Source organism: Apodemus sylvaticus, chromosome 2 (genome assembly GCF_947179515.1).
Source record: "Apodemus sylvaticus chromosome 2, mApoSyl1.1, whole genome shotgun sequence".
NCBI classification, from domain to species: domain Eukaryota; kingdom Metazoa; phylum Chordata; class Mammalia; order Rodentia; family Muridae; genus Apodemus; species Apodemus sylvaticus.
In genome coordinates, this window is record NC_067473.1 from 187,279,482 (window position 1) to 187,292,094 (window position 12,613).

At 38.0% G+C, this 12,613-nt stretch overlaps 1 protein-coding gene across 4 annotated transcripts in view; it reads right to left on the reverse strand.

Annotated features, from left to right (window-relative positions):
- The window catches only part of Dennd5b (DENN domain containing 5B), a 130,438-nt gene that overhangs the window by 56,392 nt on the left and 61,433 nt on the right, over window positions 1-12,613 (reverse strand). For all 4 annotated transcript variants that reach the window (XM_052175333.1, XM_052175334.1, XM_052175335.1 and 1 more), the window contains 2 exons: window positions 9,834-10,370; window positions 6,145-6,376 (listed from right to left, as the gene is read on the reverse strand). In XM_052175333.1, coding sequence (XP_052031293.1) covers window positions 6,145-6,376; window positions 9,834-10,370 — 769 coding nt within the window. The remainder of the gene's footprint in view (window positions 1-6,144; window positions 6,377-9,833; window positions 10,371-12,613) is intronic.

Below are 12,613 nucleotides of genomic sequence, written 5' to 3' on the forward strand. Positions count from 1 at the left end.
CTGAAACTGTTTTTCCTTTTTTCTTTTCTTTTAAATTCCAGACAAGGTCTCACTATGTAACTCTGGCTGTCCTGGAACTCACTGTGCAGACCAGGTTGGCTGGAACTTACAGAGATCCATCTGCCTCAGCCTTCCGAGTGCTCGGATTAAAGGATAAACAATTGTTTTAAAATGGGAAATTCAATATCTTTAAGCAAAAAAGCACAGTATTAAAGAGCAAGATAGCGAACAAAGCCCTTGAGCTAAGACAGTGTAAGGGGAAGGAAAAGAAGCAAGCTCAGCTGCCATCTACTGCACTTTGTGCAGACTGCACTTTGTGTCTTCTACAAGGAACTGTGTGAAGTCTACAGTTTCATATTAGGGAAGTCATGGAAGAAGTAAATAAGAAGCAGGCATTTAAAAAAATGTCCAAATTAAAAAAGATCCCTGGACTTTTCAAGAATAAAATAGGTCAAAGATGAAGGAGGTTTTCTTAACATGTCTATTCTAAAACACTTTAATAATTTAGTGGGATTGGAGGTTCCCTCAAAGAAAGTAATTTACTTCAGTGAATTGAAACAATCCTGATTTTTAAAGTGTTTTTATCTACCAGGAAAAAAAATGTACAATTTGAGATAAAAGACTAACCCTTCAATCTTTCTTTTTTAAATTTGTTTATTTTATGCATATGAGTACACCACCATTGCTCTCTTCAGACACACAAGAGGGCACTAGATCCCATCACAGATGGTTGTGAGCCACCATGTGGTTGCTGGAAACCCCTTCAATCTTTTGCTTGAGGATTATTGCTATCATCATCATCATCATTATTATTATTAATTATTTTGGTTTTTTGGATTTGTTTTTTTGAGACAGGGTTTCTCTGCAGACCAGGCTGGCCTTGAACTCAAAAATCCGCCTGCCTCTGCCTCCCAGAGTGCTGGGATTACAGGAGTGCACCACCACCACCCAGCTGCTCGAGGATTATTAAAAAGGAAAAACAAACAGGAATCAGGGTTATGTGGTAAACAGATCCATGCAGGAATAATGATCATGTTGCTATTGAGACAAAAGTAACTTTATACACTACTCACTGCCAGCAGACTGAGCCCTGGTCATTCTCCATCCCTATGCTAAGCTCCATTGGAAGATTCTGCCCAAGACCTTTTCTGGTCTTGTCAGAACAATGCTTAATATTGCCTGACACTAGACCATAGAAAAGGAAAAAGAACTGTAAGACCAAGAAAAACCAGAGTATGACACCAGATCACAGATGGGCTCCACCCGTGTACTCTGTGTGGAGACGAATGCTGCTTGCCTTGACCTAAAACTTAAAGATGCTGAGATGTATTTCTCTTAGAGAAAAATATGTATCCCAAACTTCTTTTATTGTACTTCACTGTTTTTTTTTTGGGGGGGGGGTTGGATTTGTATTTTTCCGAGACAGGGTTTCTCTGTATAGCCCTGGCTGTCCTGGAACTCACTCTGTAGACCAGGCTGGCCTCAAACTCAGAAATCTGCCTGCCTCTACCTCCCAGAGTGCTGGGACTACAGGCGTGCACCACCACAGCCCGGCTTCACTGTTGTTTTTTGAGATGGTTTCATGATGTAGTTTTTGTTGGCCCAGAACTCTATATAGACCAGGCTGGCCACAAACTCAAAGCTCTACCTTGCCTCTGCCTCCTAAATGCTGGGATTAAAGTCCTAGGTTTTTTTATTGGACTTTTAATGTGTAGCTTGTGATTTCTCCTAAAATACACTTTAAATGCTCTATCATAGGCATAGAGAGACCCAAAGGGGGGCTGGTCTGTGTTTTAATATGTAATATCATTTACTCTTCAGTGATGTCCCCTCAGACTGTACAATTCTAGCTATAGTTCCCCATGTGTCATAATATTTAATCATAAATACTGTGAGGGAAATGTTTGCAAAATGGACATTATAGCAAAACTGACACATATGCTTCCTGATATTTGTAATCATAATTAGTTGTCAGTTTCAGCACAGAAACGTCTAGATTTACAGCATGAGATTATACAGTCTTTCTCAATGTTTTTTAAAAGATTTATTTATTTATTATATATAAGTACATTGTCGTCTTCAGACACACCAGAAGAGGATATCAGATTCCATTACAGATGGTTGTGAGCCACCCTGTGGTTGCTGGGAACTGAACTCAGAACCTCTGGAGACAGTGTTTTTAACCACTGAGCCATCGGTCCAGCCCGTCTTTCTCAATTTTATGTTGCATGAAGAACAAAATCCCCTTTCTGCCACTGACAGCTTTTGTCCTTATAAAAGGAAAGGAATTTCAGGTTTTTTTCCACTTGATTTTTAATGACAGAGAAATCTGATATTGACTTTCTTTTATTTGGAAAGTCTTTTTGCTTTGTTTTGTTTTTAAATAAGAATCATAATTCACAATGAGTTACTCTATACTTTATTTATAAAATACTATAGGGAGCATACAGCAATGTAACTTTTTAGTAATTATATTGCCAGAGAATACTGAATATTTGAAAATTATCAAATGCTTGCTCTGTGAGATTAGGGGGTCTACTGTTAAAGAATTTCAAGGTATGAGTTGATACTAGAGCCAAGCAGTGCTGGCGAACGCTTTTAATCCCAGCACTTGGGAGGCAGAGGCAGGCGGATTTCTGAGTTTAAGGCCAGCCTGGTCTACAGAGTGAGTTCCAGGATAGCCAGGGCTATACAGAGAAACCATGTCTCAAAAAAAAACCAGAAAAAAAATGTCGATAATAGTTTGTGGCAATCAGTAAGGGGAAAAAATAAAAGTATATTCCTATGCAGTTTTTGTTTTTCTTCTACATAGAAATCCTAAGGCTATGGAGCCATAATGTGGAGAACAGACAGTCTGTGCTTTGTAAGTTCACCTGTAAATCAAAGTTCTTTTTGGTTAGAGGTGCAACAGCAGTAGAAGCAGACAAACACATAAGCACCAAAGCCAGCAAGAACCCAGTGCCAGAAATAACACCCATCTCTATATTCGTTTCTTTGTGGGGAAGTAGGCCTGGTGATACAGGCCTGTAACCCCAGTTAGTCAGGAAGCCAAGGAAAGACAATTGTGAGGCCAAGGCTCTCCTGTGCAATTTAATGAGACCATCTCAAAATCAAGAAGTATAAACATACTTTTCTGTCATGCTCAAAACAAGCACTGAAAATACACACACACACACACACACACACACACACACACACACACACACACACATTTACTTTTTCAAAAGTCTTTAAATTTCTAGGGAACTATAGTCTTAACTAATCTTATCAGGCATGCTAAGTCTCTAGTGGTATTTTCATGATGTTCACATAATTTCTGTGATGAGAGTGGAATTATCAAGCTCTAAGAGGCAAAAAGAAAATGCATTTTAATTGGTAAGATTTTCCCAGAGGCTCATTAAGCTAAGGAATTGGTACTCAATTCCATTTTAAAGATTCTGTCAGGAAGAGAGGAATGAAATTTTCCCAATGAGGTATTCACATAACTATTAAAAGCACCAGAAGTCATAATTCTCTGAGCAAGCAACTTCACTTACTCTATCACTTCAGGGTCTAGAAAGACAGAGGCACTTGCCCCTTCCTGAAGGGGCTCCAGGGAGTTGCCCTCATATATGGGAATACAGAGTGATGTCTGAAGACTACAAGCACTGCATAAACATTACCATTTAACATTTCTTTCCTTGACAATACTAAAACAACTATATTACTCTCATGACTGAGCTATTTAAATAAAGATGGAAAGGTGAGCAAGCAGTAGAAGGGCAAGAAAACTTCTTACCTGTCGAGTCCTTTTATCTAGTAGAAAAACTGGTCTAAAGTTAAAAGTGTCACCTTTTATTGAGTGAAAAGAAATAAAGGAAGAGGCACTTGTGTTATATATATCTCTATTCAGCAAAGAATGGGCTGGGAACTAGGCATAAATGTATAAAACCACACAAATTAGTACATTTTACATATTTGTTAGTGAATTAAACAACTAAAAAGATTAAGGCTTTAGCTATTAGAAATCAGTCAGATTTGGATTCAACTCTTGGTTCTACCAATAACTAGCTATAGAACCACAACCAAGTTCTTTAATCTTGGTTAAAATATCTATGCATATATGCTGCCATTAAGACTACACATAAAAAGGCACATCAAAGCAAACACTGGCATAATGACTGACACATAGGAAGTACTTGAATGCTGGCCCTTAGTATGAATTTTTTTTTTTTTTTTTTTTTTTTTTTTTTTTTTTTGTTTTTTTGAGACAGGGTTTGTCCAGGAACTCACTCTGTAAACCAGGCTGGCCTTGAACTCAGAAATCCGCCTGCCTCTGCCTCCCAGAGTGCTGGGATTATAGGCATGCACCACCACTGCCCGGCGTCTTAGTATGATTATTAATTTAACAGAATATACTGCACTATTAGACAAGAGCAGGAAAATTCCTCATTCTTTGAGGGTAACCCATCTTAGTGTTGAGAGATTCTTTCATTTGAATACAAACATCCAGAGGTTTAATTTCAAGAAATGAAACTATGTAATTAACTACCTCAAAGCTAGTAAGAACTATTTTAGTTATGTAAACTAGACAGTGTCTCAGATTTCCTTTTTGTTTTGGTTTTACCTGAAACAGACTCTTGCTACAATGCCCAGGCTAGCCTTAAACTCCTGATCCTTCTTGCTTGGCCTCCCAAATGCTAGGATTTAGGCATGTACTACTATGTCTAATTTCAGGTTTGCTATTTTAAGTTAATAGCTAGAGACAAGAGGTAATGGGTAAAAAGGCAACATCAGTAGCAAAAGAAAAGTTAACATATTTTTTTTTTCAAACAAGAAAGTAACAAAAATCTGCATCTTCTTGTCTATACAATTTTTTTTTCCCTGTTTGGGGTAAAGGAAAAGGGATTTCCACAGGAATAAGAATTCACAAAAATCTAAAGAAAAGTACAAAAACACTTCTTGCTATCATGGGGATTAGTCATTATGTCCCAAAATGAAAATTAACTTTGTAGCTTACTGGTAGTGGCCCATGTCTTTAAAGTCCAGCATTCAGGAAGCAGAGACAGGCAAGTCTGAGTTAGAGGCCAGCCTGATTTACAGAGCAAGTTCTGGGATGGCCAGAGCTACACAAAGAAACTCTGTCGTGAGCCTCCCTTCTCCCCACAAAAAAGAAAAATAATTTTGTGTTGAAAAAGTCAGAGAGAGTGGACCATCTGTCTTTGAGTCCAAACTTTTTGTGGTGTTGACCACTCTGGAGTGAATTAAAAATGGGTGATATTGAAAAAGGCAAGAATATTTTTGCTCAGAAGTGTGCCCAGTGCCATACTGTGGGAAAGGGAGGCAAGCCTAAGACTGGAACAGATCTCCAGTATCTGTCTGGGTGGAAGATGGGCCAGGCTGTAGGATTCTCTTACACATATGCCAACAAGACAAAAGCATCACCTGGGGAGAGGACTCCTTGAGGGAGTATTTGGAGAATCCCAAAAAAACGTACATCCCTAGAACAAAAATGATCTTCGAGAGCTGGAGAAAAGGCTCAGTGGTTAAGAGCACCAATTACTCTTCCAAAGGTCCTGAGTTCAAATCACAGCAACCACATGGTGGCTTACAACCATCCATAATGAGATCTGACTCCCTCTGCTGGAGTGTCTGAAGAAAGCTTCAGTGTACTTATATAAAATAAACAATCTAAAAAAAAAAAAAATCTTTGCTGGAATTAAGAAGAAGGGAGAGGTTTTGCGGTGGTGGCGCAAGCCTTTAATCCCAGCACTTGGGAGGCAGAGGCAGGTGGATTTCTGAATTCGAGGCAAGCCTAGTCTACAGAGTGAGTTACAGGACAGCCAGGGCTACACAGAGAAACCCTGTCTCAAAACAAAACAAAAAACAAAACAGAAGAAGAAGGGAGAAAGGGCAAACCTAATAGCTTATCTCAAGCTAAAAGGCCACTAATAAGTAATTACACTGCCTTATTTATTATAAAACAAATGTGTCATGGTTTTTAATGCATACCATAATTTAATTCATACACCAATTCAGATTATGAATGGCTAACAATGTTTTTGTTGGACAGTCCTGATTTAAGTAAAACTGACTTGTCATAAAAAAGTCAACAGTTCATAAAAAGAAATGATTATGTATTTAAAACATGTACAGTAAATATACCTGCTTCTTTTAAACTGCTGCATTTCTGATATATAGATGTCCGCAGGGTGGGTGCCCTTACATTATACAATCTGATCTTCTCAATCCGAGAATCAAAGACCCGAAGCAGAGGGTCTTTCTCTTCCCATTGAGACATGATTTTATTATCAATAAAAGTAGCAAACATCTGTGTTTCAATGAAGCGTGAAAGAAATGGCAGGTAAGGCTCAGGCTGGTCAGAGAGGAAAGAAGCCTGTAATGAGATAATTAGTAAATTATTACCTTTATCTTATTATTATAAAAGATGAAACAGAAATTTGTTATTAAGGTCATTACTTTTCAAACTTATTACACATAAAACCATATTTGGCATTTGAAAAGTCTTGCAAATCTGTTTTTCTTTTTCTCTAAATTTATAGACTTTAGGTCAGTTAGGACTTTGGTATTGATCTTACCTTTCGAATGGATTTATATTAGTATCCTGATGATCACTATAGAAAATAGAGGACGTTAGTGAACGATGGTGGATACGATGCTATACAATGGATTGTCAACCACCCACTTCACTTAACATTATATTTGGATTCTTCTCCCTGTGAGTAATCTCTTCTGTTCACTGATCCTAGCTTAGGAAATGAACCTCTACTAGAAGGCTACTAGATGTATAACTGAGATACATATGTATATATCACAATAAGAACTTAAAAATGACAACGTAGAATTTGTGCCTATTGATAAACTTCTTTTGGTCAAGCAGATGTTTTTCTAGGTTCATTCTTCTTGTTAACTCAAGATCAAACTCCTTTCACACCTGTTTTGATACAATTGTCTGAGATTTAAAGAGAGAGAGAAAACATTGCCTTAAAAAAATCACAGAAGTGGACCTTCAAAAACATACAGACTACTATTCTTTTCTCCTACTAGCCTGTCTGATATAATTTATAATTGGATTTTAATCTGAAGTACTCACATTTGTGTGTGTGTGTGCTATGAAGGTTAATGTGTGATGAATGTAGGAATTCTAATCATTGTTAAGATTAGGTCAAACTTGCAAGTGAATTCCTGTTTTAGTTACTATATTGGTTTGTTTTACATTCTTTCACTTTTCAGAGTGGACACAGTGTATGAGGGCCAAAAGAAGAGACATGGGGAGTTCTGACACAGAGGGGGGGGCATCTCCGACAGAGGGCGGGCAGTAGCTTTGCTTAGTACTCACCAGCTACTTCATGGCATATTTAATTTTTCTATTTCAGTACTTTAGAAGACATTTAATAAAACCTTCTTTATAGAATGCACTTCTCAATTTAGAGTTTAAATGTACTTATGTAAGTCCAAATACCCAGACAGACTCATAGTAATCTCTAGAAGTCAGTTCACCTCAAGTACTATTTCACAGATGAACATCAAATTTACTTTTTATAGACAGATGTAGCCTCTCCTTCATCAGGCCTTTGATTTTCAGATTCTTATGTTCTATAAAATATAAAATCAACTAGAAGCTGGCTTGCAAGATTACTATGCCTTGTATGCTTCCTTTGTGAAAAGTAAGATGAACATAGCTTCCGGAACCCAGCATGTCTTTTTATTTTCTTAAGGGCTATACAGAAAACAATTCCACTTCTAGTATGAAACTACATAGACAGTAAAAAAGAACAAGGTACTAGAATATGAACTTAAGTCAGAATCTGAACTGCTCCAAAGATAGATCATGAATGTATAAGTTTAGTTCTTAAGCTGGAGAAATGTATATTGAAATTAAGCAAAAATGAGGACAGCCCAGAGTAGAAATATACTTCAAAATGGTTTCTTAATATTAAAGAAATTTAATTAAGCATTAAGTAAACCAGCAAATCCTGATGTACATGGTATATTATCCTCTATAAAAAAAATTTGGTGAAATCAGAAAATAATCTTTGATACTATACAAACATTTAGTAAAAACCTATTTGTCAGATGCTCCTAAATAAGCATTTAGCATCTTCAAGTGTAATGGCTCCTTTGGGAGTTCTTCAATGACACATTCCAACAGCAGAGTTATGTTCATTCAGTAATAGAGACAGAGGACTGAACTGCATTCCAATGGAAGACTTCCTGTTCCTCTCTAGTGCTTATGTTGGTTGGAGAAACCTGGGGCACACAAACAACACTGAACAGAATGCAGCAAACCTTGAAAGACGCTTCCACAGGACAGTAAAAGCTGCTACATTTTCTAATTTCTTTTTCTAACTCTGGAACATAATCCTAGAGTAACAGTCACAAAAACAAATTTATTCTCTTTTAAGATACAAAAGATATGGGGCTAGAGAGATGGCTCAGTGGTTAAGAGAACTAACTGACTGCTCTTCTGAAGGTCTTGAGTTCAAATCCCAGAAACCACATGGTGGCTCACAACCATCTGTAACAAGATCCAACACCCTCTTCTGGAGTGTTTGAAGACAGCTACAGTGTATTTACATATAATAAATGAATAAATAAATAAATATTTTTTAAACGATACTAAAGATATAAAAATTAAGCTTATGAGACTGAACTTTACCTCTGCATGAACAAACTACATGAACCTTGTATGAACTATATCACTGGGTGTTCACTAAACTATCAGTGAGAATTTCTTAGAAAAGGAACAGGTTTAATTTTTTTTTTTAGACTTAGTCATAAAACAAGAGTAAATAAGACTTGTGAAAATCAAGTTCCTATAATTTAAGCCTTGTTCAAGTACAGAAAATTAAGATGTAGCAATTTAATACATAATTTAAAGGCCAGTTTTTTGTTTTTTTGTTTTTGTTTTTTTCCGAGACAGGGTTTCTCTGTATAGCCCTGGCTATCTTGGAACTTACTCTGTAGACCAGACTGGCCTCGAACTCAGAAATCTGCCTGCCTCTGCCTCCCAGAGTGCTGGGATTATAGGCATGTGCCACCACCGCCAGGCTTTAAAGGCCAGTTTTATGAGCAGTCAGTTTGCTTTTTTTGTTTTTGAGACAGGTCTCAGGTTTCCCACGCTGGTTTTCAATTGTTTTTTTTTTGTTGTTGTTGTTTTTTTTTTCTTTTGGATTTGGTTTTTTCGAGACAGGGTTTCTCTGTATAGCCCTGACTATCCTGGAACTCACTCTGTAGACCAGGCTGGCCTCGAACTCAGAAATCCGCCTGCCTCTGCCTCCACTGCTCGGTGGTTTCAAACTTACTACATAGCAGAGGCTGGCTTTGCATTCTTCTGCTTCTACCTCCCAAGAATGTGTTCTCTTGTGAAACTATTTTATCTAGCATAAAGTACTTAATGGAATTGGGGGGGAGGGAAGGAAAAACCTGTGGGTTTTTTTTTTTTTTTTTTTGGTTTTTTGGATTTGGTTTTTTCGAGACAGGGTTTCTCTGTATAGCCCCTAGCTGTCCTGGAGCTCACTCTGTAGACCAGCCTTGAACTAAGAAGTCTGCCTGCCTCTGTCTTCCAGAGTGCTGGGATTACAGGCGTGCACCACCACCGCCCAGCAAACCTGGGCTTAAAAAGTTAAAAAGATCCTCTTGGAGACAGGGTAGGAGGAATGGAAGAGGAACTGTTGGGAGGGTGGACAGGGAGGGAGAGAATGACTGGAATGTAAAACACTGATTAAAGATAATTTTAAAAGAAAGAAAGAAAATGCTTTTTAAAAAAGTTAAAAAGATTAGTAATTTAGGCCATTAATAATCATAAAGAGGAAAACTATGGTTCTTTTTACTTTGTCAAAGTTCTGCATCTGTTCCCGGTTGGTCAGCCAGGACTCCATGTCCTGGGCAGTCTGAATCACAAATGCTTCATAGTCTGCAAACATCTGGGTGAAGCGGTTGGCGAAGACCTCTCGAAGCTGTACATTGAGCTGGTAGTCCCTCAGGTCTGCCTCTTCACATTGCAATTTTAAATCCTTTTCTTTTTCACTCAGAGACACTGGGAGGTCAATTTTTTCCACGCTCACTCCAGTCCTCTTGGCAAGAGCCTGGAGGCGGGCTATGGTCTCACTGCCCTTCAGTAGCTCATACACGCTGACACTGTGGTTGGGGACATTTCCATTCTTTTTGTCATTAGCCAAATCTTTCAGAACCATATTCTTCAGTTTGGTGGCACTCTCACTACAGTGCAAGCTGCCCTCAGGAGGAATCCCAAACTGGAGAAGAACTTCAGACAGCTCTTGGATAAAATCCACTTTATTGGGGAACTGTGGAAATTCTTCAGGCAACTCAATAAAATGGTTGTCAATATCCACGAAGCACAAATTAGCCTGAAATGGAAAAAGAGAAAAACAGAAAGTGTTTTTGAACTTGTACTGATTAAAACTGCTGTGATTTCAAGGGCTCCCATGTTGTAGATCCAAAGCCAAATTATCTTGTGCTATTTTTTGCTTCCAGAATAGCTTTACTGCCCACCTGTGCTTAGCCTAACATCTTTATAAGTACCAAGGAGACACTTTAGCTTCTACTAACCTGAAGACTAGAAATGTCATCAATAATATTTGAGGGCTATAGCAGAGACTTCCCTGGTTTGCTGTAACCTGCTAACCTCTCTAGCAGTAGTAAAAACAAAATTTTAAGTCAGGCATGAAAACAAACATCTTTAATCCCAGCACTCCGGAGACAGTAGAAGGTAGCCTGGTCTACATAGCGAGTTCCAGGACAGCAAGGGCTACATAGTGTGACCATGAAGAAAAAAAAAGTTTTTAAATGTTAAAGAAAAAAGTTAAAATATCATATGGAAGGAGGAAGTGGCAGCACAATTAATCCCAGCACTTGTTGGGAGGTAGAGGCAGGTAGACCTATGAGTTTGAGGCCAGCCTGGTCTACAGAGCAAGTTTTTTTTTTTTTTTTTTTTATTCGATATAATTTATTTACATTTCAAATGATTTCCCCTTTTCTAGCCCCCCCACTCTCCGAAAGTCCCGTAAGCCCCCTTCTCTTCCCCTGTCCTCCCACCCACCCCTTCCCACTTCCCCGTTCTGGTTTTGCTGAATACTGTTTCACTGAGTTTTTCCAGAACCAGGGGCCACTCCTCCTTTCTTCTTGTACCTCATTTGATGTGTGGATTAAGTTTTAGGACAGCCAAGGCCACACTAAGAAATCCCATCTTGAAGAACTAACCAACCAACCAACCAACCAACCAACCAACCAACGAACCAACCAACCAACCAAAAAAGATCTAAAATACAGGGGATGAAGAGATGGCTCAGCAGTTAAGAATATTGTTCTTTCAGAGGACCTGGGTTCAGTTGCCAGCACACACATGGCAGCTCACAATTGTCTGTAACTCCAGCCCCAGGAGATTCAATGCCTTCTCACTTTCATAGGCACCAGGCATATACATGGTGAGCATATACATATATTCAGGCAAACGACACAGTGCATATACATGCATGTAGATAAAACACTCATATACATTAAAAAATAAATCTAAATATTTTAAAAATATTCAGAGGGAGAAAAGGAAGGTGGAATTAATAAGATTTTTTTTTCTGAAACTTATTAAAGGAAAATTTTATCTTCCTGGTTAAGTATAGCTATTTTATAGAAATATTTATTTATTTTTCTTTAATTTACTTGTTAGATGCTTTCTGGTCACATTCATACTTTCTGAGTTCTATACTTCTGGCTCAAGGCAGAGACATGGTATTCTAAATTGTTCAAAGATAGATATACTCTTGTCCCTGCCTTTAAGTTCATCCAGCTTGGCCTGAGAATCACTGTGATGGCTAGTCTTGGTTGTCAATTTGACTATATCTAGAATTAAACTAAAAATCCAAAATGGCTAGGCAGATCCATGGAAGCTTTTTGCTAAATTAAATCATTTGAAGTGGGAAGACCCAATTCTAATCTGGGTCTTTGAGGTGGGAAGGGGCATCTTTCTTAATCTGGACCACACCTCTGGCTGGTTGGTAGTTTATACAAAGGCCGTGGGAAAAGGAAGTTTGCTCCCTCAATCTGCCTGCTTCTTGAGCAGGCTTTTTTTTTTTTTTTTTTTTTTTAAAGATTTACTTATTGCTATATGTAAGTACACTGTAGCTATCTTCAGATATCCTAGAAGAGTGGGTCAGATCTCATTACAGATGGTTGTGAGCCACCATGTGGTTGCTGTGATTTGAACTCAGGACCTTTGGAAGAATAGTTGCTTTTATCCGCTGAGCCATCTCACCAGCCCAGTGAGCAGGCTTTTTTTTCCCATTCATTTTCTATCAAATAAAATAACTTCCTTTTGTGTCTGAATAAAATTCCATTGTATATGCAAGCCACATTTTTATTATTCTATCTGTGGATTCCTTGGCTATTATGAATAGTGCATCAATAAACATGGATGTGCAGGAATCTCTGTGGTATTCTGACTTAAGATTCCTTTGGGTGTATGCCCAGGAATTTTATAGCTGGATCATAAGGTAGTTCTATTTTTCATTTCTTTTAGGGACTTCCATAGTGACTTTCATATCGGCTTTATCAATTTACATTCCCACCAGCAGTGTGCAATGGTTCTTCTTTTTCC